We start from the raw sequence: 24,921 nt of genomic DNA, 5'->3' as shown, positions 1-24,921 counted from the left end.
GTTGTATCAGGTGACATTCCCACCAGCAATGAATGAGGGTTCCAATTTCTCCATATCCCTACCAACACTTATTATTGTCTATCTTTTTTATTTTAGCCATCCTGGTGTGAAGTGCTATCTCACTGTGGTCTTGATGTGCATTTCACTGATAATGAATGATGTTGAGCATCTTTTCACATGTTTCCTCTGTCTCTTTATCTTCCCCCTCCTACCCATGTTTCTGAAGAGACTTCAATGCACAAAGCCTGGGTGACAAAATATCATGTTCTCCGTGATTTTGCAGTCTTGTCCAGGATACAAGAAAGTGGCCAAATGTGAGTCCCAAGCAGGAAGGGGGTTAGAAGTTCAGAAATCGTGGTGGTACATAGGAATCCAAAGGCTAAAAAAAGATGATGGGTATGGGAGTCCAGAGGCCAGGGAGAGTCTGGATAGGCAGAGAATAAAATGATTCCCCTTATTTGGTTTCAAGTGAAATAGTTTATGTTTATCTTTAGATGCCACTGGGAATCAAAATCTCCATGCCTGGATCATCAAAGATTAACTTTTTTATTTATGTTTATTTATGTATTCCATTGTTACTTAATGCCATGTGATTTCAGGTCATTTTAGGAAGAAACTGAGTTAGAGCAAATCAGACCCACAGATTTAGTAATAGACCCTGTGTACTGCTCACCGACCTACACTAATTTACAACCCCCCACCCAACAGATACATACGTTCAAGCGGCTTTAACTACAGTTACATTGATGATGTGTTCAGAACTAACTTACTATTTGCAAACGTTATTACTTTTCTTGGTCCTGATACCTTGAACATATGTACTCTTATTATTTAAGAGTTTCACTATTTTATATTTATTGGTTGACTGTGGGTTTTGAGTCTGTTTCATCTATGTCAAAAAAATGCTTGACTATAGCAAAGAGGAGCCAGAAACCCACCAACATTATTCTGCTCAGAGGTTAAGCTAGAATTAATATCCTCTTTGGAAAGGCATCTCCTAGGAACTGGGGAACAAGGAAGAATTTTGATGGTAAAGTCTTTTACTTATATTCATAGGCTAACAACCATACACACAAGCTAATGTGAAGTTCCAAGGTTCTCCTTTGTAGACATATAAGGCCCAGGTCCTGAAGTGCCCGAAAAAGCAAGGGAGGATCCTGGTCTTATTGGGGACAGAGCTTGTACCAAACAAGATAAGGCCAGGGACACCAGGCTGGCTCGGTCAGTATAGCACTCCACTCTTGATCTCATGGTCATGAGTTCATGCCCTGGGTTGGGAGTAGAGCTTACTTAAAAACAAATTATTTTTAAAAATAAAAATAAACAAATAAAAATAAATAATAATAATTATTATTAAAACACACACACACACAAGATAAGGCCCTCAATAGAGCAGAGGAAAAAGCGCAGTGCCTAGAACAAGAGTCAAGCCTGAGCAGGGCCCAGACTAAGTTCTGGTCTGGGATTCCTTGTGATTCTCCTTCCAGTGATTTCAAGGTTTGGAAAGGGCTGAACCTACAGGTGGGGTGTATCCAGAGGCAGGAAATGCAATAGGCAAGACACAGAAAAGAGGTGGAATATATAGAAAGGAGAGGTGGTTCCAAGCAACCCAACTGCAAAGGGCTGGCTATGGCTTTACTAGTTGGTTAACTACCATATTGTCAGACCTGAAATGTTGATTCGGATTTTAATTGCAATGTGTGGGTTTCTTCCCAAACACCAAGCTATTTTCTGACATCAGCTGGGTGTCTTGCAATTCAGCTCAATTCTGACTCTCTCCCTGGAGATGGCGTGAGGTCCCACAGGTTAAGGGCTCAGTCCCACAAGATTTGCCTCCTCTGTGTGCCTTCTGATGCCAATCACAAGAGCAGGTCGCTACCTGTGTTTCTGACCAACTGGCTGTAGTTCAGAGGTTCCAATGACCCCCCGCCCCCCCCCCATTCCTTGGATTCAATTAATTTGCTAGAATGGCTCACAGAACTCAGAGAAACATTTGACTTATTAGATCACCAGTTTATTACAAAAGGATCACTCAGGAGCAACCAGATGGGAGAGATGCATAGGATTATTTGCCACACTTTCTGCATCTCTAGGTGCTTACCGAAGTGGAAGCTCTCCAAATCTGTCCTTTTGGGTTTCTATGGAGGCTTCATTGCACGGGTGTGAGTGATTAAATCATTGGCCATTGGTGATAGGACTCCATTTCCAGACCCTGTCCCCTCCCTGGAGGCCAGGGGGGTGGGATGGAAAGTTCCACACCCCTCTAATCACAGTGGTTGTTCTCCTGGTCACCAGCCCCCATCCTTAGGTGTTTCCCGAAAGTCGTCATGTTAACATAATAAAAGACCCCTTTCTACTTCTCATCACAGGAAATTCCAAGAGTTTTAGGAAATAAGACCAAATACGCATTTCCTGCTATCAACCACAGTATCACAAAGGGTCCTGGCAAGATCCTCTTGAACATCTCTCCCACTATATACTATTGAATTCTGCCCAAAGGAGCAAAGAAAGCGGAAAGGATGAGTCTTTCACAAAATAGATTGATGTACTGTTGAACTGTAATGTCATTAGCCATTAACTTTGTGTTGCAAGAAAGCATAAAACAACAATATAGTGAATGCTAATCCAAATAGTATTTGATGTTTGTAATTGGGCTGAGCACTCATATGTGATCTTTCATCCATCACAATTCTTGCACGTGATCAACCATCTGTGCTTCTCAGAATCTTAAATTGCATCTTGTTAAAATATGCACAAAGTAGCTTGAACATTAACCCTCTTCTTTACGTCCCTTATTGTGGTGCAGCCTTGTAAGCCAACTGAAATAATGCTATAGTAAACTAAGAACCCAGTATACACATTCTAGTACCTTGAGCCTATGGAATTTGGGAAATAGGTCTTGCTAAATTTTAAGGGACATGTGCCATTTGGTATTAATGAAATTGTTATTGGTGGATACATGTTTCTTAGAACTAAAAATTATTTAAAAACCCATTTGTTGAAAGCTAATTTTGAAAACAGTGATATAATCACTGCATTTCTGTGATGAATCTAAGAATGGAGGATCCTTGGGGCACCTGGCTGGCTTAATTGGGAGAACATGCAGCTCTAGATCTCGGGGTCATGAGTTCGAGCCCTGGGACCTGTAAGTGAGGGAGTGAGTGAGCCCTGTAAGCAAGTAAGTGAGATGACTCATTTTCAGAAATAAAATAAAAACAGTGCTGTAAAAACAGTGCTGTCCAGTTTACAATAGGTTTACAACCTATTGGAAATATGTAGGAATTCCCGCACCCCCCAGTGGAGTTCCAAACCCTTAGACACTTCACTTCCTGGTTCTTCTTCCCTTCTCCATTTCTCAGGCTCATTTTTCATGGGCTTTGCAATGAGCATGCGCCAAAGAACTGACGTCTCTGCGTCGCCTCAGGGAATGTTCCTTTTGGCCTTCCATGGGCCCAAGCGACTTCCAGGTAAGGTTGTAACCTCTGTAGCGCTCAGCCAATGAGGAACCAGGGGAGGGAGTTCACTCTAGGAGATAAATTGTCTGCTGTAAGCGCCCCAAGTGTGCCTGTCCATCAGACACCTGCTCTTGCAAGAATGTTGATTCAAGCTTCGTTTCACTGTGCTGTGTCTCCGGGTCCCTCCTTTGATTGGGTCAGTGGGCTTAGTTCTTATAAGCCCCACATTGGGCTTAGAGCCTACTTAAAAAAAAAAAAAAAATTAGAATGGGGCGTCCTTTATTTAACTTGACCCAGGTCTACAACTTCCCCAGAATTGTGACCCTCACTATTTATTATATTGTAAATATATTAAAATAAATTATAAATATTATATTGTAAAATATACACAACCACCTCTGTAATGATTTAGAGGAAAAGAAATGAACACTTTGGAAGAATGAAGGCTAGAAAGGGCATTGTATGCTCACTCTCTGGCGGCGAATTTTCCCAAATATTGGCTTCATTCAATAAATGATGTTTTGAGACTTTTTTTTAAAAGGGGACTACATTAATTGATGACACCAAGGAATAAAAAACACAGTAAATAAGAATAACATTTTTTAAAAAAGGAAAAAAAATTAGCTGCCCTTCTTCAAACACTATGAAGATGTGGTTAGGGTTAAACTGAAATGGAGTTGAGTAGATTGCTTAGTGTTTATCTGACCTGCTTGTCTTCAGCTGCCTAAACCGAATGTCATCTGCGTTGTTGTTAAGCCTCCTAGAAGTGCAAATGAGGTCTTGATTGCTTGAATTTAACCTTCTCAAACCTGCGCTAGAGGTAAGGTGGGGGTTAATCAGAGGGAAGAATTTCATTCCTTTTATTTTTATTTTTTTTGGTGATTCTGGCACTAAAACAAATTTCTATTAGAACATTCGTTCATTTATATTGCTTTTGAGAGATCTTTTTAAGAAGTGACCCAGGGATCCTTGAGTGCTCACGAAAACAAGCTGTGATAGCCTTGGGTATTCCAGGTCTGTTTCTTCCAGAGCGTCTTGAAACTCCCTCAGCACCCTTCCCAGCTATACTACAAGGGCCCTTGCCTTTCCGGAAAAATTCTCAGTCTGTATAGAGAATTCCTTAGGACTGACTGACTCTAACTTTCTCTCTGTGGCTTTTTTTCTAAGTTTATTTATTTATTTTGAGAGAGAGAGCATGAGAGAGAGAATCCCAAGCACGTTCTGTGTGGAGTCGGATGCAGGGCTCCAACTCACAAACTGTGAGATCACGACCTGAGCCAAAACCAAGAATCTTGGATGCTTAACCAACTGAGCCACCCAAGCTGCCACGGGGCCTCTGTGGCTTTTTGGATGTCAGCTTTTCTGCACTTTTGTGTTCTGCCTCTCCCTTGATTTGGGTGTCCCTGGGCACCCTAAGCCTAGAGCACCTCACTCCAGCTCCTGCCCTGTCCTATCCTGGTCAGCTGGGAACCCCATCCTCACTCTTGCCAAATTACTGTGGAGAGAGAAGGGCAATTTTAATAAGGAAAATTGAGAAGCATTTCTAAATATTTCAAACACACACACACACACACACACACACACACACACACACACACACATCTGTATTTCTAACTCAGACCAATGAATGAACTTCAGCATGTTAAAAAAGAAACAAAAAGCGAGGTACATATGTTATGCCCAGAATTCGTGATCCCCAAAGACCACTAGGGAGCTGAGTCCGATGCAAAAGCAAAGAGCCTTTATTCGAGCTAGCTCGAGCTCAATCCCCTACCTGCACCGACGCAGTGGTGAGATACCAGGGAAAGAGCGAGTTTCAAAAGGACAAAGGTTTTATTGGGGCCTGGGGGCAGTTGGTGAGGTAATGGCTATGGCCTCAGCCGATTGGCTGGGGAAGGGTCCTGGGGAAGGGTTCGAGTCCTGTTAGGCAGGTGAGGGGGGGTTACTCAAGGGGAGGAGGTGTGGTCAAGGTGAAGGACACAGAACAAGATGGAGTCGGCTGGCGTAGGCCCGCCCTTTCACATACTTTTAAATTAGGCCTAGGATAGCAAAGCATCGACTAGCAGGAGTCCTGAGGGAGTCAGATTTGATGAATACATAAAAATGCTTTGACACACTGGCTTTGTTTACATTATCCCAACTGTCCAGTTGGTGGAATCTGAATCATGAGACTTTGTATGTCTACAGTGTTTTGTTTTTTTTGTTTTTTAAATGTTTACTTATTCGTGAGAGAAAGAGCACGTGTGCACGTGCATGTGGGAGGAGCAGAGAGAGAGGAGGAGAGAGAATCCCAAGCAGGTTCCACGCTGTCAGTGCAGCTCCTGACTTGGGGCTCGATCTTACAAACTATGAGATCATGACCTGAGCCCAAATCAAGAGTTGGATGCTTAACCCAGGTGCCCCACATCTATAGTCTTGAGGTTGGGAGGGGGGTCTATCCCCAAGTTTACCTAAACACATTGGAAACCAAGAAGAAACAGGGTTTCCCCAAGATCTCATCACACATTCTTGCCCCAGTGAGCAAAACCCAAGAGAATGAATGGTGGTTGTTTCAACAGTACTAATGATGAGTGGCCTAAGATGAAATTCGTTTACGTTTTTAAATTACATTAAAGTAAATTTTTAATTTTATTTAAGTCTTCATTTACCTGCTTAAGTCTCTTGAAGTCCAAGTTTATAATTATACTACTTAAATTTTTTTTTTTTTCTGTCTAAATTGACCTCGATTATCTTAATGTAAGAGCATTGGGATACAGAAGATCCTGGTGACTCCATTGTTCATCATCTGCAAAGGCCACATACAGGCTCGATGGGTCAAATAAAAACCTGGCTTGAGGGAAATCTGAAGTTTTAGTATGTTTAGCCATTAGGAGATCAGACTTATTCCTTGAATTAAAAAAGGTCTTTATTTGTGCAAGGAATTCATCAGACTTTACGGATGGTCCCTTGCTGACAGAAAAGGGCAGGAATTCTTTCTTTCTTATTCATCTTCTTTCCCCCAGTACAGCCCTTGGCATATGGCCAGTGCTTGCAACATGTTTGATGAATAAATGAATGAATGGATGAAGAAAGAAAGGGAATGTTTTGGCATAAGATGGAGTTTGAAAGAGCAAGAAGGAAGTTTTCGCATCCTTGAAGTGGTCCCTGTTGGACTATAGCAGACACCTACTGGGTGTCTGCTGTTCCATGCACATCCTCACTCCAGAGGGATGGGTCCCTAGGTCTTGTTGGATCCACTGTCCAGAGCTGATTGGATCATGGTGAATATGGTGAATACTGGATCTAAGATTTTCTCCAGAGATTGGGGTTAAGACAAGCTTGTCAGTCTGCTAAGTCCTTGAACTGAGGACCTATGAACTGGTGCCTCATGAGGCAGCAACCTGCTGTGTGCATGGAGAGGCAAAGCCCTGAAGGGAGAGCCATTTAGAGAGAGGTAGAAGCTAGGGAGCGAGCAGGTTGCATTGTAGAGACAGGAGTTCGCTGCTTCTTCCAACCTGCCTCCAGGCTACACGTCCTGCCCTGGGCTCCAGACCGACTCCTGTAGCCTCCCTGAGCCTCATCCTTGATTAAGCCCTTCGGGGTGGGTTTTTGTTACTCTTCATCCAACCAGCTTGACAAAGATGAGGCATTTTGAAATTCATTTGACCTTTTTGGCTTCAGTTTTCAGAAAAGACAATAAAGACAATGAAGCATGTCAGAGGCATGTGACCAAGTCTCTTCTTGATTGGCAGGAGAAATTTTTAAGTGCCCGGTTCTAGGAATTCATTAGCATACCCTCTTCCTGATATTCCTCCCCCAGTATAATCCAGTGAGAGAGTGTGATTCTCTGGTGGTTTCTGTCAATTGATGGTAGATGGTACACATACCATTTTCCAAATTCAAAATGGCAACTGAGAAAGAAAACTGTCCCAAACAAGGTCTGGCACAGACATTTTTTTGCAGACATAATTTATGACTCCTTCTGGGAAATGATTAGCATTCTTGAGCAATTTTCTGATGGACTTTAAGGAGCTTTAGAAATCCTCCTGAAATGTTATGTGCCTACCTACTCACTGTCTTGACCATCTGAATTTTGAGGAGTCTGATGTCACCAGGCATACTTGCATTGTATCTTATCAATGTATAATTAAAAAAAAATCTCAAAGTATGATTCTTCTATGAATGTAAGACATTCATATAAGATTTATGTAGCTTATTGGTGACAGATCCAGCTAGTTTAGAAGAGTATGAGAAATAGTGAATATCACCAGTGGAAGAGTGCTGAATTAAGAATGCAGAGTTAGGGGCGCCTGGGTGGCTCAGTCGGTTAAGTGTCCAACTTCAGCTCAGGTCATGATCTCATGGTCTGAGTTCTAGCCTCCCATCGGGATCTGTGCTAACAGCTCTGAGCCTGGAGCCTGCTTCGGATTCTGTCTCCTTCTCTCTCTGCCCCTCCCATGCTCATGCTCTGTCCCTCTCTGTCTCTCAAAAATGAATAAATGTTAAAAAAAAAAAAAAAGAATGCAGAAATCGATGCAAAATTGGTTACTGTCCTATGTGACAATAAAATGGCAGCTTTTGTGATGATCTTTTCTCCTAGACACAAGTCATTTTCATTTTTAATGGACAGAAACCTACAAGTTATCCTGTACCTTCAGAGTCTACCATAATCAATGGTAAATAATAATTCAAGCAAAGGTGCATTCCCCTGAAAATGAAATAATCCTTGAGTGGAGTTATTAAACGATGCTCCATTGTAGGACTGAAAAGTTATGCAAGCTTTTTTCTTTCTTATTTCCAAATTTTGGAATATTTTTCTTAACCGCCATTTCTTTTTTCCATAAACATCTCTAACATTCTCTTGTGGAAAATTTGAAATAAACCTTTGATACATGCTCTTTTCAATTTGGCTAAGAAATTGCTTTAATACTTAAATATTAAAAATTATTAGTGGGACGCCTGGCTGGTTCAGTCGGGGAGCACGTAACTCTTTATCTCAGGGTTGTGAGTTTGGGCCCCATGTTGGATGTAGAACTTAACTTAAAAAAACTATTAGTAAGATCATCCAAATGCCAGAAGCAACTGCTTCTTTGATAGATGATTTCATTTTTTTTTAATGTTTATTCATTTTTGAGACAGAGAGAGACAGAGCATGAATGGGGGAGGTTCAGAGAGAGAGGGAGACACAGAATCCGAAGCAGGCTCCAGGCTCTGAGCTGTCAGCACAGAGCCCGACCCGGGGCTCGAACTCACGGACCGTGAGATCATGACCTGAGCCGAAGTCGGACGCTCAACCGACTGAGCCGCCCAGGCGCCCCGATTTCATTTGTTTTTGATGATCTGAAGCCATTACCTAAAGGCCCAGACTAAAATATACAATACAAAGGCAATTTGAATGAACAAGGAACTCTTCATGGATTTATACCATTTTTACTTTTCATCATTAGTTTTTTCAGACATTTAAGGGATCGATCAGCTATATTGAGATATGGGTGGAAAATCTTGTTTTGATAAAAACGTATAACCTTTTTATAAAGGATAAAAATCCTTTTCATAGAGGATTTTTTTGCACCTTGGCAAAAAAAAAATCAATGTAATTTTATTATATATGTTTCATGCTAGCATTTAACACTTACCATAATTGCACACCCCAAGTTACGTGTTATATTTTACTATTAGATATTGAGGTCTGTACACTGTTTGTGTGAGTAATACTTTCTCCACTTCTGGACAGAAATATTTTGGCAAACCACAATGCTACAAATATTAAATACAATGGAAAAATCCGTTCTGTTTCTTTTTTAATGGGTGCCTTTTTAGTTTAATCCTTCTGTGGAAATTTTATATTTTCTTCGATGGATAAAAAAGCATTTATCCTGTGTGCTTAGCTTTTTTTATTTTATCAGATTTTATTTTTGGTGGAAGTCTAAGTTTTAATTATGGAAGTATTTGTAGCACTAAAACTGTGCAAATAAAGCCACTTCAAAATAGATCTTTCGTGTTTGTTTTAGACGAGATTGCTGTTGTGCAACTGATAATTGTTAAAAGGCCTTGAGAGTAGAGCTGAGGTTTCCCTGGGATGGAAGAAATTCTGGCTGGAAGCTGCATTTTCAGTCCTACACTGGTGTTTCTAGCCTCACCTTCCTGACGGCCTGTCCTATGGGTTTCTGGAAGCCAAGTCCTTGATACAGATCTCTTTATATATATAATATATATACAGTTTGCATACATATGTGTGTGCCTGCGCATGGCTGTGCATATGGATATGTATGTTATATATTCTACTGGTTCCATTTCTCCGGTAAACTCCTATCGGTAAATCTTTTTTTAGTAAAAAAAATTTTTTTTTGCTATACCTTTAACATTGGTAAGCAAGGTTAAGAACTAGCAAACTGTTCCTCTTTTCCGTCCAAGGAAACTCCCTTTGAAGAGCTTAATTTTTGAAAATTTGTCCCCCAGACCCGAGAAGGTTGTATTTACTAAGCTACTTTTGTTATCTATCTATCTATCTATCTATAAGTTTATTTATTTAAAGTTTATATTTGTTTATTTTGAGAGAGAGAACAAGCACGAGTGTGGGAGAGGCAGAGAGAGAGAAGCCAAAGCAATTTCCACGCTGTCAGTGCAGAGCCCAAGATGAGGCTTGAACTCAAGAACTATGAGATCATGACCTGGGCCAAAGTTTGCTGCTCAACCTACTGAGCCACCCAGGCGCCCCTCTGAGCTATTTAAAATTTCTCCTTTCTTACGTCTGTAATTCCTCTGTTCACTAGTATTTGCAAACTTTAGTAAAATACACCACACACACAACGGCCCCATGTTAATGTTGTTACGGGGACTTACAGGATGGGCAGTACCGAATGTGTGTCTGTCCAAACTGGGGTTCTTAATCTCAAGCAACACAACTTACCTACGAACATTTGTTGAAGCAGAAATAAAGAAAAGTCATTGAGTGATATTGGACAGCTGAGAATAGCTGAGAAGCGTGGACACTGAGGGCTGGACCGATCTCAGGAGGATCTGTCAGAAGCAGCCAGGAACGAGTCAGACATGTTGCCTCAAACACAGCCAGTTGCGGATACGTATGGTGACCTCCCCAACTGACTGCCGGGCACACGGTGTCGAAAGGCCACCTGCCACCACTGCCTCAGAAAGTCAATGCAGTGTTGCTGCTGCTGCCCTCTGCCAGAATGTATTCCCTACTGTCCTGTGTGTTTGGGTCACCAGCTCCTGGGTCAAGTCCAAGTTTGGTGCAATTGATTGGTCATGCTTTGGTGAGCCCTTGATGCCCGGGCAGTGAGGGGATCTGAAAGAGCATTTTGACGCTTTGGGGGAAGAAGGGCTCTGCTTCATGGGAAATTCTCCAAGTGTAGGAGAGGAGTCAAAGAGGACAGATGTCCACCACGGTGCCTTCTGGTACCACCTCTCTGTGGAAGCCAGCATGACTGCGGCCGCCTAGACTCCACGGGGCAGTCATGCTGGAGCACCTGGCTGTTACCAGCGGGGAAGCAGCACTGAGCAATGCAGAGGAGCAGACGGAGCATCCGAGTGGCTGGAAGGCACCGGTGACTTTGGGCCTCGTGGACTATGGCCGACTGGAGGGAAGATGGGCATCTGCAGAGTATCTTGGCCGACACTCAGATCCTTAAAGGAGCATCTCTGAAAGATGCCTGTGCAGCCACGCCTGCAGTCCTTCTCAGGACCATCAGACAAAAGCATCCCAAGGATGTCTGGCTGCCAGGCGTCTTCTCATCTTTCAGCAGGACTCCTGCCCACTTGAGTCAGGAGGCTTTGCTCAGTTCATCTTACCTACACGGGGTGTAGATATCCCTACGTTAGCTTCCAAGCTCTCTTGTAAGCCTTTTCATCCTTTACCTTCCAAATCGGGAGTGGGATTCTGGCCACTGGGAAGATGTTGGAGGTCATGGAGTGGACATGATACCACCCGCCCAGCAGCTGTACGTGGGTGGATCTGAACAAAACCAAGTGGAGATTTTATTCACAGACTTTTCGACCCCTGCCACTTCCCCTCAGGTTGGGACAGTGGTGCAAGTTACCTCTAGTTTGTGACGGTCCAATTTATAACTCTTAAATTAAAAATTTTTTTTAACGTTTATTCATTTTTGAGAGACAGAGAGAGACAGAGTATGAGTGGGGAAGGGGCAGAGAGAGAGGGAGACACAGAATCTGAAGCACGCTCCAGGCTCCGAGCCGTCAGCACAGAGCCCAACGCGGGGCTCGAACTCACGGACCGTGAGATCATGACCTGAGCCGAAGTCGGACGCTTAACCGACCAAGCCACCCAGGCGCCCCTAACACGGTGTCTTTCTAATGGCCAGTGCTAGTCCCCATGGCAGAGGAGAGCTCCCTGATATGAAATCTTTATTTTCTCCTTTGTAAAGTCCTTTAGGGAAGGTTCCTGGGGACGTCACACGTGCCAATGCAGGTCTTGTTTTGACAGGCAGATAATATTTAGGAAATTCTTTGTCACCTCCAGGTTAAAGCTCAAGGTTAAAACTAGCCTTGGCGTTCTAAGCTGTTGAATCAGCTGTGAAGGTACTTGACTAGGAAGCCATGAGAGAAAGCAAAGCACGACTCGTGACTCTGGGAAGATGTGCGAATTGAAGTTGAAACACTCTAAACTCCCCTTTTGATTTTTTTTCTCCTGAAGCTAGAAACACACAAAACAATTCGGCATTTAAACACGTTTCCAAATAAGTGGATATGGCTGATGCCAGAAGTAACACTCGGCCGAGCCCTACCGAGACGGCACACAGTCGCGAGGCGACAGTCAGGGCTCGGTGGCCGGGAGCGCTGGGCGTCCGCTCTCCGGGCGCCGGCTCCCCGGGGGCTGCGCAGTCCGTGGGCCCCGAGGAGGCGCCCGAGCGCGGGGCGCGGGAGGAGGCAGCCGGTCCGGGCGGGGCCGCGCTCGTCGCCATGGCAACGGCGTGAGCCGCAAACAGCCACGCCAGCCGGGCGACCCGCGGCCGGAGCGGACGCCGGGAAGCAACGCGGCCGGGGGAGGACGACGGCAGAACGGCGGAGCCCAGCGCCGGCCGGCCGGCCTCCACCAGTCCCCTGTCCCCGAGGAGCGCCGGAGCGCAGCGCCATGGACAAACCGGTAGGCTGCGCGCTCGCCCTGCGCGGGCCCCGCGCGACTCCCACGCCGGCCCGCCCTCGCGGCGCATGCGCGGCGCCTTGCCGGCCGAGCCCGGCGCTCCCTCCTCGGGGTGCGCGCGCTGGCGGTGCCCGCGGGCTTCACCTCCGGGGCTGGGGCGTGAAAGCGCTTCCAGGAGTTTGTGGGGCTAGAGTTGCTGGGTTATGAGTTTGGCAGCTTTTCTCAGGGGTGGTGGTCAATCGTGCCCACCAGGGCATCCCTAGCATGCAAAAGCCATAGGCTACTGCCTCATTCCTGTATCTTCAACCCCTCCTCCCTCCCTCTTGCGGAAAGGCCACTTGGTGGTGGTCGGTGGCGCGGCCCCAAGCGACCCATTGTCCCATGGCGAGCATCAGGGATATCCAGGTGTGGCGGAGGCCGCTTCGGTGCCAGGTTTGCTGGCTGTTACTAGCTCTCACTGGCCCTGGGGTTTGGACGAGAGCGAATGTTCAGTTCCCTTGGAGAGAGCGGGCGGCAGAGGGAGTGGGATGGTGTGCGCACAAAGCCCCATTAGGTGGTTTCCTTACGTCTTTTGCAGTTATTTGCCTCGGTGCACAGCAGATGAGAAAGGGCTGGAGACCTACGTGCATTGAAATCAGCTTTCATTTCCAATGGCTTTGTGCTCTTTCTCTCTCTCAAATGAATACTGTGGGGTGAAAAAAACCCCAGTACTTGCTTTTGCATTTATCTTCGAGGGAGATGGTACTTAACATGTATTTTTCGCCTACACTCTCTATAGTTCCGCAACTAGAGGAATCTATTACGCGAATCATGAACTATGCACCCTAGTCAATAAAATCTGCATCACGATTTAATAAATGTAGATGTACACTTATTTAATTAAGAGCAGTGTATGTAGTTTATGTGAGTTCACTTCAACGTTTTCCTCCTCTCTGTAGATATTTACCTTACTCAAAATTAGCCGTTTTATTCTTGTGAGCATCTTTTATGGTATTCATATTAATGTCCTTATTTTTCTATGATAAATATGTTATAAGTACTTGGAATTTCCAACATATATCTATTTTGTGTTTCATTAAGACAAATTCTCATTAGTTCTTTTTCGTCTTTTTAGTGACTTCCCCCCATTTTCTGTCAGAGAAAATAGAGACCCTGAAATGACGGAGGGCATTGCTATGTGTAATACCAGTAAACCAATGGCTTTTTTGCATCTTAATTAACAAAAATCCATATATTATATAATCTTACATACATTTTCTCCTCTCAGGATATAAAACATGGCTATCAACCTTATACCATGTTCTTATGCTTTATTATGCTTGCTTTAATATTGAAAAAATTAGGTCACTAAAGCAGTATTGTTCTAATTTCATAAAAATAAAAAAGGGTGGCTCAGTCGGTTGGGCGTCCAACTTCGGCTCAGGTCATGATCTCATGGTTCGGTGGGTTCGAGCCCCGCATCGGGCTCTGTGCTTACAGCTCAGAGCCTGGAGACTGCTTCGGATTCTATGTCTCCCTCCCCCTGCCCCCTCCCCCCTCCCCTGTTCACGCTCTCCCTCTGTCTCAAAAATAAACATTAAAAAAATTTTTTTTTAAATAAAAAAAATAAAAAAGGTTTGTAAATATGTATAGAAGACAGAATAAAAGGACATCCACCAAGATGTTGATATTGATTATCTCTGGCTGGTGGCATTAAAGAGGAATTTAATTTTCTTTAAACTTTTTCTATAATGAACATACATATGATAAATATATAAATATTTATACATTTTAATATAAATTATGTATTTAAATATATAAAATCACATTTATTTATTTATTAAAAATTTTTTTTCAACGTTTATTTATTTATTTATTTTTATTTTATTTATTTATTTTTTCAACGTTTATTTATTTTTGGGACAGAGAGAGACAGAGCATGAATGGGCGAGGGGCAGAGAGAGAGGGAGACACAGAATCGGAAACAGGCTCCAGGCTCTGAGCCGTCAGCCCAGAGCCCGACGCGGGGCTCGAACTCACGGACCGCGAGATCGTGACCTGGCTGAAGTCGGACGCTTAACCGACTGCGCCACCCAGGTGCCCCTATAAAATCACATTTAAATAGGATATAGATATATGAGGTCAATTATAAATGATAAATATTTATATTTATAGGGATTTTGTAGTTAGAAAAATTATAGGGAAGAATGCCCCTTAAATGTTTTCATGACTTTCTTCCTCTAGAGCAAACTTAGCATTCCTTTGTAAATATTTTTTTTAAAGATTTTGTTAAATAATTTTTTTTAATGTTTATTTATTTTTGAGAGGGAGAGAGATTGTGAGTGGGGATGGCCACAGAGAGAGGGAGACACAGAATCTGATGCAGGCTCCAGGCTCTGAGCTGTCGGCACAGAACCCGATGCGGGGCTTGAACTCACAAACAGTGAGATCAGACCTGAGCTGAAGTTGGATGCTTCACCGACTGAGCCACCCAAGCGCCCCAAGATTTTATTTTTAAGTAATCACTAGACCCAATGTGAGGCTGGAACTCACAACCCTGAGGTGAAGAGTCACAGGCTCCACCCACGGAGCCCGCCAGGCGACCCCTCCTTTGATAAATGTTTCTGTTTTCTGTGCACACTGGTCACCCTGCAAACACTGTTTTGCAACTTGTGAGCTCTCCCTCAGCTAAGAGAGCAGCCTGGATTTTATGTAAATTGGAACTGGAAGGTGGTAAATGAGCATGCCCAGATCTAAGTGAAGCGCAGCAAGAATGAGAGAAATGTGCTGCTCTGTTTCCTAAACACTTTTGGTGACCTCATCAAGGCAGGTGATTGCCCTAAGCCCAGGCTGATGTGGGAAGGGTTTTAGCAGCTATAAAAATTTATCACGGAATCTGCAAATATGGTTTCTTTGGTTACATTATTTAGAAAATATGGAGAGAAAATAGACACAGACACAAAGTGTAAGGCATACACATGGTTACATCTGTGAAATGTGCCTGGAAAGAACCTTCGATTCCTGGGGGAAGTCAGGGGTCCCCCTGCTTTTCTCCCAGGTCCAGGAAAGAGCACGTCTGAGGCTGGTGCCAGCATTAGAAAAAGGCTGCTGGGAGTGTGGCCATTTCGAGGAATTGGTTCCCGCTGCATAAGGAATGCTAGGAGGAAGTTTACCTGTTACATTTTCTCCTTTAGTCATGCTAATCTCTTTCCTGGCACTGAGCTCCTGTGGCTCTTTATTTATATACCTCTGTGCTGTTTGCATTTGGCTTTACTTTTTGTAGCCTTACTTTTAACCAACAGACCAAAAAAAAAAAAAAAAAAAAAAAAAAAAAGGCTCCAACAACTGCTCACTCATTTCTTTATGAATAAACTTACCAGTAGCTTCAACTTAAGAGTGAATGGCCGACCTAGGATATGCTGCTTTCCCTGACTGTTGAGTTATTCTGCTGCCAGGAGACTAGCGTTGCACATCGTGTGTGGAGTTTGTCCTCTCCTCCCAGGGACAGGCTCACCCCACTGCCCGCTCCCACGTGTGGTTTGGCGTCAGGGAATCTGCTGAATGAAAGCTTCCTTTTTAGCATTTACTCCTCCCTAGAAAAGATGTTTGAGTGAGGCTGGGATAGGTAGGGAAGGTGGTATCAGAAGATGATGGAGCGGTTCAGTTCTACTCAACGAGCGCACCTGCTATGTTTCAAACAGTGTGGGAAGTGCACTGGGGACCGTGACTTTTGCTTACTTCCTCCCTTCTCCCATGTTTCCGTCTCTTCCTTTCTTCCTTTATCTCTTTTTCTGTATCTCCTTTCTTCCTTCCAGGCCTTCCTTCCCTCCCTCCCCCCGTTCCTTCTTTTCTTCTACCATTTGTGTGGAGTGTTTTCTGGCAGGCCCTTTTCTCAAATTTTCCTTTGTGACTCTGAAGCTTCCCTAACACTCGTAATGATATTTCCCCCCTTTTCTGTGGGGACCAAATGAGACGAACAAATTGTGACTGTTGCCTGCTGCTTTCGAGTAACTTCCAGTGAGCTCAGTGCATCTGTCTGGCAGGAGATGGATAAATGGATAGTAACCTATGGAGAAGGGACAGAGGACATGTGATACTTGTCGGATTCCTATAAGGACTCTGTCCAAAGGCTATGCTATTTTAATAAGTCATTTAGAAGAAACCTGCCCTTGTATCTACCCTGGATGGGGTAAAAGAATGATGATTGGATTCCCATGGGCCAACATTTGGGCCTCCGAGGAGGTAATGTGGAGAGTCAGAATGTCTTTCTTTTGGGAAGTAGCTTCCAGGTAGGGCTTGGCTGTGGGATGTGGGCAAAGCCGTCCATGTCACCCCCATGGAAATGGTTGTAGGCTTCCTTGGAATGCTTGGGCATTGTGGAAAGCAAAAAATCTTACTCACGGAGGGCTGAATGCTGTGCGGGCAACTTCTGAACCTTGTGTAGCCAATTCGGCGTAAAGAATAGAAGTGTGCGATACCTGGTGTCCTGAAATGTCCATATTATTGTTCATTACAAAGAAACACAGGAAAGCCTAGCTCAGAGGAAGCAGTCATCACTAACTCTGGCAGTGTTCCCCCTAAGAGGGTTGACTGAGTGTCATGAACTGTGCTGGGGACTGGGGAGATGTTGGGGAAAAAATAGACTAGAGTCTTCGTCTGTGTGTGAAGCTGACAGCCTGGTGGGGAAGACAGTGTGACAGGGCATAGAAGGGGGCCAGTGAGAGGTGGGAGAGGTCAGGAGGATAGAGCTCTCCAGCCAGAGCAAATGGCCCCCCGGGGGTGGGGTGGGGGACTAGATAGGGCCCTGATGACCATCACTGAGACAGAAGCAAAAAGAACACTCCCTTCTGTAAGTTCATGATGCTTACAATTTAGTAAAAAGATACCAATATAACCACATGGCGGGTTTTGATAAGTATCACAGCAGATGAGCTTACCAGGGGTTGAGCTGATTTGTCTTCTGGAATTCGTATGTTAGGGTCCTAGCCCCCAGGACCACTGAATGTGACTGTATTTGGAGATAGAGCTTTAAAAAAGGTAATTAAGGTCAAATGGGGACAAATATGTAGGCCCTAATCTAATAGGGTCGGTACCCTTAGAAGAAGAACGCATTAAGCCACAGACGCAGAAAGACCTCAGGAGGCCATGGTGACGAGGTGGCCGTCTGCAAGCTAAGGGGAGAAGCCTCAGAAGATACCCAGCCTGCTGACTCCTTGATCTTGGACTTTTAGACTCTGTAACTGTGAGAGAATCAATTTCTGCTAAGCCACCTAGTTGGCGGTATTTTGTTACAGTAGCCTGAGCAAACATCCACCATGCCAAACAGTTGGCACGAATTATCTCAGTGAATCCCGGTTACAGCGTGGTGAGGTAGGTGCCGTCACGATCTTCATCTCCACAGCTGAGAAAATCAAGGCTACGAGCTCACCATCCCAGCGGGAAGACAGGCACGCCACACACCGCCGAAAATCCCCGACACGTTAAAGTGCAAACCCACTCGGCACAGAACGTGTGTGATTGTCATGGCCGCACGGCACAGGGGCATCAGTGTGGGGCAAGACCTCAAACTGCCCTCGGTCAGCCCCTCGGAGTCCTGTCTAATGACCGTCTTTCGATGGGGAGCTTCTGGAATGTGGTCAGCCCACCTGCATCCATCCGGGTTCAGTGCCCCTTGTGTGATGGATGGATGCTGCTGAACATGGACCGTGGCCCACGCACCTGCACAGCCGTTCCAGGTGCCCCCGAGGAAGCAAACAGCTGGCCTCGCGGAGAGAAGAGATGTTCCAGGCAATGTGGTGATGGCAGCAGACGGACAACTGAGGTGAGCAGCTGACTTGGAGCAAAGAGGCTGAGCCTGGTTAGGAGCTCTCAGAGGGAGGTCGTTCTTCTCGAACCGGGTTCCTTTTCCATCCATGCTTGGAAGTGGAGAAGACGGTCAGCTCCGGGTGGCTCCTTTAGTAATAATGCCAAAGGGTAGGATGACCTTTTTTTCCGTGTCCGGTCAGTCTTTGATTGTAGGTAGCTGTTGTGTCTGGGGTTGGGTATCTTTTCGTATCTGCCACGTAGCGGGAGTCATTTTATTTTATTTATTTATTTATTTAAAAAAAAATTTTTTTTTTCAACGTTTATTTATTTTTGGGACAGAGAGAGACAGAGCATGAACGGGCGAGGGGCAGAGAGAGAGGGAGACACAGAATCGGAAGCAGGCTCCAGGCTCTGAGCCATCAGCCCAGAGCCCGACGCGGGGCTCGAACTCACGGACCGCGAGATCGTGACCTGGCTGAAGTCGGACGCTTAACCGACTGCGCCACCCAAGCGCCCCTGGGAGTCATTTTATAGCAGGGTTCCCACTCTTTTGTGTTTGTTTTTCGTGGTGCGATGGACTGTTTTGCCGAAGTTTCTTGTAGTCATGATTTTAAAGGTCTGTGTTTCTTTAAGGTATCAAACTTTCTCAGCTATTAGAGAATTGAGGAGGGTGATTTTTCCAGGAAGGTCAATATAAATAATTAATGATCTCAGTGGTAGAATTCCTTTTCAGGGAGGAAATTGTCTTTGTTTGGGAAAACCAAATGAATGCAGTTAAGTCAACAGAGAAAGGAAATGAGACCTGAGGGTAAAGCCAGGACAGCCCAGGAAAATGGCTTGTGGCAAGTTCATTGTCTGGCAATGGTGGGAGGCGAGGGGTGGAGGAGATGTGAAGGCCCCGGAGGGAAGGCTGGGGTGCCCATGGATGGAGGTTAGACAGGTGCGCTGGAAGTCATGGAAGGAACCCCCACGCCGGGCCAGGGAATGCTGGCTGTTCATTTGGAAATTGTCTTCCCAGTTCTGACCTCTGGGGGTGGGGGGGGTCTGCCATATGCATGAGCCACTGTGTGCTTTCTGGAGCTTGAGCCATGGGCCATGTTATACTTTTGTCTCCATCCCTGCACATCTTCTCTGAACCTTGGAGGAAGAAGCTCAGAGCTGGAGGTGATCCTGAGCCCTTCGGTCCCCTGGGGGCCGGTTGAAGTCTTGGGGAGTGTACAGAATGGGTGCTCTGGCCAGGTTCGTCTTGATCCCTAGAGGCTAGAGCATCACAGCTAACTGCTGGCTCTCTCACTGTGTGGGGATGTGACTATGAATTACTGATGCTGATTCCAGAACCAGATTTACCATGAAGTAAGTCTTTCCATAGCCATGCTCAGGCTTTCTAAACTGTTTTTGAGGATTCATTTTATTTATGCTCTTATGCTATGAGAGGAAATACCTATATCTATCTCTATTCTGATGCAGAGTATAAATGCTTAAAAATGTTTAACCAAAGAGTCTTTTCATGAGACCAAATTCCGTGAAATCTGCATTTTGTTACCGTTTCAGTAACAATAGAGCGGATGAAATATTTGACTTTCTGAGAGTCAAAATATTTGACTTTTGCTGAGAAAATTAATTTCAGAATGTCTTGGGTATTTAGTTCTCTTTTCCTAGACTTGTGTAGACCCAGAAAGTTAACAGTGAGAAACCCCTCCCCATCAGTTTATTTATTACCTTTAAAATATGTTCTTAAGGGTGCCTGGGTGGTGCAGTTGGTTACGCGGTTAACGTTCGACTTCAGCTCAGGTCACGATCTCACAGTTTACAAGTTCGAGCCCCGCATCGGGCTCTGTGCTGACAGCTCAGAGCCTGGAGCCTGTTTCGGATTCTATGTCTCCCTCTCTCTCCACCCCTCCCCTGCTCATACTCTGTCTCTCTCTCTCTCTCTCAAAAATAAATAAAAACATTAAAAAATATATATATGTTCTCCCATGGGGCGCCTGGGTGGCTCAGTTGGTTGAGTGTCCGACTCTTGATTTTGGCTCAGGTCATGATCCGGTGGTTCATGGATTCGAGCCCTGTGTCAGGCTCTGGGGCTGACAGCATGGATCTTGCTTGGGATTTTCTCTTTCCCTCTCTCTGCCTGCCCCTCCCTGACTCTCTGTCTCCCCCCAAATAAATAAATAAACATTAAAAAAAAACCAAACAAACTAAGGGGTGCCTGGGTGGCCTAGTCCGTTAAGCATCGACTTCGACTCAGGTTACGATCTCATGGTTCAAGGGTTTGAGCCCTGCGTCAGGCTCTGTGCTGACAGCTCAGAGCTTGGAGCCTGCTTTGAATTCTGTGTCTCCCTTTCTCTCCTGGCCCTCCTCTGCTTGCGCTCTGTCTCTCTCTCAAATATAAATAAATTAAAAACAATTAAAAAGAAAACAAACTAAAATATGTTCTACCTGCTCAATGAGAACATTTAGAGGGAGTAATGTATAGTATATTTAACTTCTTTTCGAACATCTTGTAGCATCGACATCATGATTACATTGGCTTCGTTAACTTCATAATGACTTAGGGACCTATTCTGATCTCTCTTAGAATTTTAGATTCTCCATTTTAAAGCTAAGCGTGTGCAGACAGGCACCAACAAGGAAACAGGTGGGTGCACGTTGCCTATTCATTGAGGATGTTAATCATACCCCATGTTTGTGACTTCCCATTGCCCTTTCATTGGGTTATATATACTTCTAGGGTGTTAATGAATAACAAAAATAGATTTTCACTTCTCAAAAAAGAGCTTCAGTGTTTCTGGGATAAATAAGGCATCTGAAGAAGCAAATGGGTCACTGCCTAGCGGTGTCTTTTGGGTGGTTTGTTCAGTAGAGGAGTCTGACTGAATACGTTTTACCTCAGAAGTTGTAATTGTCTCGGTGACTATGCGAATATATGCCCAGTGAACTAGTTTTAAATCTTATTATAAGATTTAAGAATGGCTAATAATGTACTCTTACCTTCTTGATCTCTTAGTATTGGGAAATCACATTAGATGAGAATGACTACCAATAGCCTGGCACTTCTTCATGAAGTATGTTACGCAGGTACAGATCCATCACAAGGGGAATCCCCTGGAGATAAATATAAATTCTTGCGGTGGAATTTCTTAAACACAGACTTTTAGAGTCAGCGTTTTTAGGCCATGGCACCAATGTGAAATAAACAAGGCCCAGCACATAACTAGTAAATTGGTAAGTGCAGAGAAATTAGGTTGATTTTTATGTGTTTTTGGGGCGCCTGGGTGGCTCAGTGGGTTAAGTGTCCGACTTCGGCTCAGGTCATGATCTCCTGGTTTGTGGGTTCGAGCCCCGCGTCAGGCTCTGTGCTGACATTTCAGAGCCCGGAGCCTGCTTCCGATTCGGTCTCCCTCTCTCTCTGCCCCTCCCCCACTGGCACTTTGCCTCTCTCTCTCTCTCTCTCTCTCTCTCTCTCTCTCTCCCCCTCTCTCTTAAACATAAACATTGAAAGAAAAGATTTTTATGCGTTTTTGTCAAAGGCTAAAGAACAAAGATTAGGTACAAATGATCTTTTAAAGACAGTGATACAGAAATTCTGAAAAGACATATTACGGTCTTTGCTTCATTCTTTATCTCTGTCCTTGTCTGGGTTTCTTAAAGGTGCTATGCGCGGTCTTCTGGGTAGTCTGGGAATACGGTGGATGTTACAGTGAGGGTTTGAGGTGCACAGTGGGATCAGTATACCTGTCGGGGAGGGGATGAAGATAATCGATCGTCTTTGGCCGACCACTGGGTTTTGAGGAATTCCAAGTATCAAAGCTGCTCAAGCAGCAGCCGCTGCCCATCCAGTCTTTGTGGACGTGGACCAGACAAACCCCTCATTCTCCGGAGAGTTCCTTGTAACAAGACTTGGCGTTTGCAGCGACACGAACGATATATTTTAAAACAATTTAATCCTTTAAAAAAAACCCAGCTTAATCCTCGACTATTTAAAAAAATACCCGTTTCCCGGAAGGTAGGTTAGCAGATGAGCTGAAAGGGCCACATGAACTCACTTTTTGTGAGTTTATGACACCACCTTGCCACGCTTTGGGCTTGGGTCTTCATCTCCTAAACAGCACTTGCTTTGTTTGTGTTAAGATTACCTCTTCAAAAAGTCAGTTAATTCCTGCTTTGTGTCCCGGGGGGTATCACAGCGAAATAAAGATCTTACTTCATGTTTGTTTCAGGTGACACTCAAACTTCTTTACAAAATTTAATCCTGGCCATGATTCTGAGACAAAGATGCATTCACCACTTTGGCAGAGGGGGATTTTTGCCCAAAGTCCATGCTGAGGGACCGAGGAAGTAAAGAGATGGTTCTCGTCCTGTTTTCAGACTTCGTGAGTTTTGACCTGTGTTTGCGTCTTCTGCCTCAAATCAGAAACCCCAGCGCCGGAATTGTGAACAGCCTCCGCATCCCACCCTGCTGACTTCTCTCTTCTCCGTCCTCCTTTGCTCCAGGCTTCTTTCTGTCCCTCCTCCCCCCCTTCCTCCCCCGGCTCTCCCCCGGCCCTCCACCCTGTCCCCTGGGCTCTGATCTCCCTGCGGAGCTCCATGGGGCCAATGGGAATGATTCACGCCCATGTCCCCTCCTCTGACAGTGCTGGGTGGCCCAGCCCTTCCGGCCGTCTGGCGGAGCCTGCTGGTCTGTGCACACATAGACTTCATTGGTTAACTTTCAGCCCTTGGTCTTGAAGGAGACGGACTTAAAAGAGTACCAGATAATATTTATGGTTTCCTATGCGTTCAGCCGGGCATAACACCTTTTCCTTTTTCTTTTTTTCTTTCCTTTTTTTTTTTTTCTTAACACATTTTGGTTTTCTTTTACTTAGTTAAGAAAAAATTGTGACTTCCATGCTAGTCGGGTTGAGGCATGCGGTAGGGGCACAGTCCAGACTTGTAGGGTAGTGATGGAGATTCAGCCCCTCGACACTGTTGTGCTCTGAGAGGGGTGGGGAGCTAGTGTGAAGTAATGGGGGACGAAAAAGGAAAAGGAAAAGGAAAAATCAGAGCCTCTTATTTAAGACATTTCACTTGCATGTTTCTGGATGCTTCCAGTTAATTTATTTAGGATTAACCACTTCAATGTTTGTTACCTGTTTTTCAGTTTAATTTTTTCCTTTTCCTTTTTAAAAAGCCAGATTCCCTTTAATAATAAAATTTTAGAGGCATTAAATGATCTTTTAAAGTTCGTTAAAGCCCATGCGTATTTTTCCCCGTGGCACGGTTTCTTTCCCTCTGCCTTACCTCCCTACCTCCCTTCTGTCTTCATTCTTCTTTTGCTTCCTTTCTTTTTCATTATTATTTTAGTTTATTTTTCTCTTGTTTTATTAGCTAAGAACATAGACTCTGGAGCCAGATCTCCTGGGTCTGAATCCTGGCCAAACTGTTCATTAGCTGTGTGACCTCGAGTAGGTAACTTGACCTCTCTGTGCTTCAATGTGTTAATGTATAAAAAACGGGGATAGTAACAATAGCGACTTCATAGTCATGTGGTGAGGATTGAGTTGGTATTTATAAAGTGCTTAGAACAGGGCCCAGTAAAGTGTAATGCTAATAATTAAAATAAAAAAATAAAAACAAGACAGAAGTAAACCTAGGAAATATGGACAAAAAGAACATAAAAAATAATATGTAGGCCTATCTTTCAGTCTCAGAAATAATCAGTATGAATAGTCCTTTCCCTATATGTATGTACAGGTAATTTATTTTTATTTATTTAATTAATTTATTTTTTAAATGTTTATTTATATTTGAGAGAGAGAGAGAGAGAGAGAGAGAGAGAGAGAGACAGAGAATCAAAGCAGGCTCTGCACTGTCAGCACAGAGCCCAGCACAGGGCTTGAACCCACAAACTGTGAGATCATGACCTGGGCCAAAATCGAGTCAGATGCTCAACTGACTGAGCCAACCAGGCACCCCTATTTGTGTTACTTTTAAAATGTATTTATTTATTTATTTATTTATTTATTTATTTATTTATTTATTTTTTTTACATTTTTTATTTATTTTTGGGACAGAGAGAGATAGAGCATGAACGGGGGAGGGGCAGAGAGAGAGGGAGACACAGAGTCGGAAACAGGCTCCAGGCTCCGAGCCATCAGCCCAGAGCCTGACGTGGGACTCGAACTCAACGGACCGCGAGATCGTGACCTGGCTGAAGTCGGATGCTTAACCGACTGCGCCACCCAGGCGCCCCTAAAATGTATTTATTTTTCTTAAAAAGATTTTATGTTTGTAATCTCTACACCCACAATCCCAAGATCAGAAGCCATACGCTCTACCCACTGAGCCACCCAGGTGCCCTGAAATTTATTTTTATTTTGAAAATTTTTTTCTTAACAAACATTCATTCGTACTCTTGGAGCCTGATTTTGTTTCCCACTTTATAGCATGTCATAAACATGTTTCAGTTTCATCACAATGCTTCCTTAACATGTAAGACTCTTTTTCTTTTTTTAAGTTTATTTATTTATTTTGAGAGAGAGACAGCACGAGTTGAGGAGGGGCAAAGGAGAGAGGGAGAGGGAGAGAGTCCCAAGCAGGCTCCGCACT

The 24,921-nt window shown here is 44.3% G+C and overlaps 1 protein-coding gene across 1 annotated transcript in view; it reads left to right on the top strand.

Moving 5' to 3' along the window:
• The first annotated feature begins 12,320 nt into the window (after positions 1-12,320).
• The window catches only part of DNAH5 (dynein axonemal heavy chain 5), a 291,695-nt gene continuing 279,094 nt past the window's right edge, over positions 12,321-24,921 (top strand). The window contains exon 1 of the mRNA XM_040494117.1: positions 12,321-12,555. Within this exon, the coding sequence (XP_040350051.1) occupies positions 12,544-12,555 (12 nt within the window). The 5' untranslated portion in view covers positions 12,321-12,543. The remainder of the gene's footprint in view (positions 12,556-24,921) is intronic.

This window comes from Herpailurus yagouaroundi, unplaced genomic scaffold (genome assembly GCF_014898765.1).
Source record: "Herpailurus yagouaroundi ecotype Mexico unplaced genomic scaffold, PumYag 29, whole genome shotgun sequence".
Classification (NCBI taxonomy): Eukaryota; Metazoa; Chordata; class Mammalia; order Carnivora; family Felidae; genus Herpailurus; species Herpailurus yagouaroundi.
The sequence above is the reverse complement of the archived record's forward strand: the minus strand, read 5'-3'. Positions and strand labels throughout refer to the sequence as shown.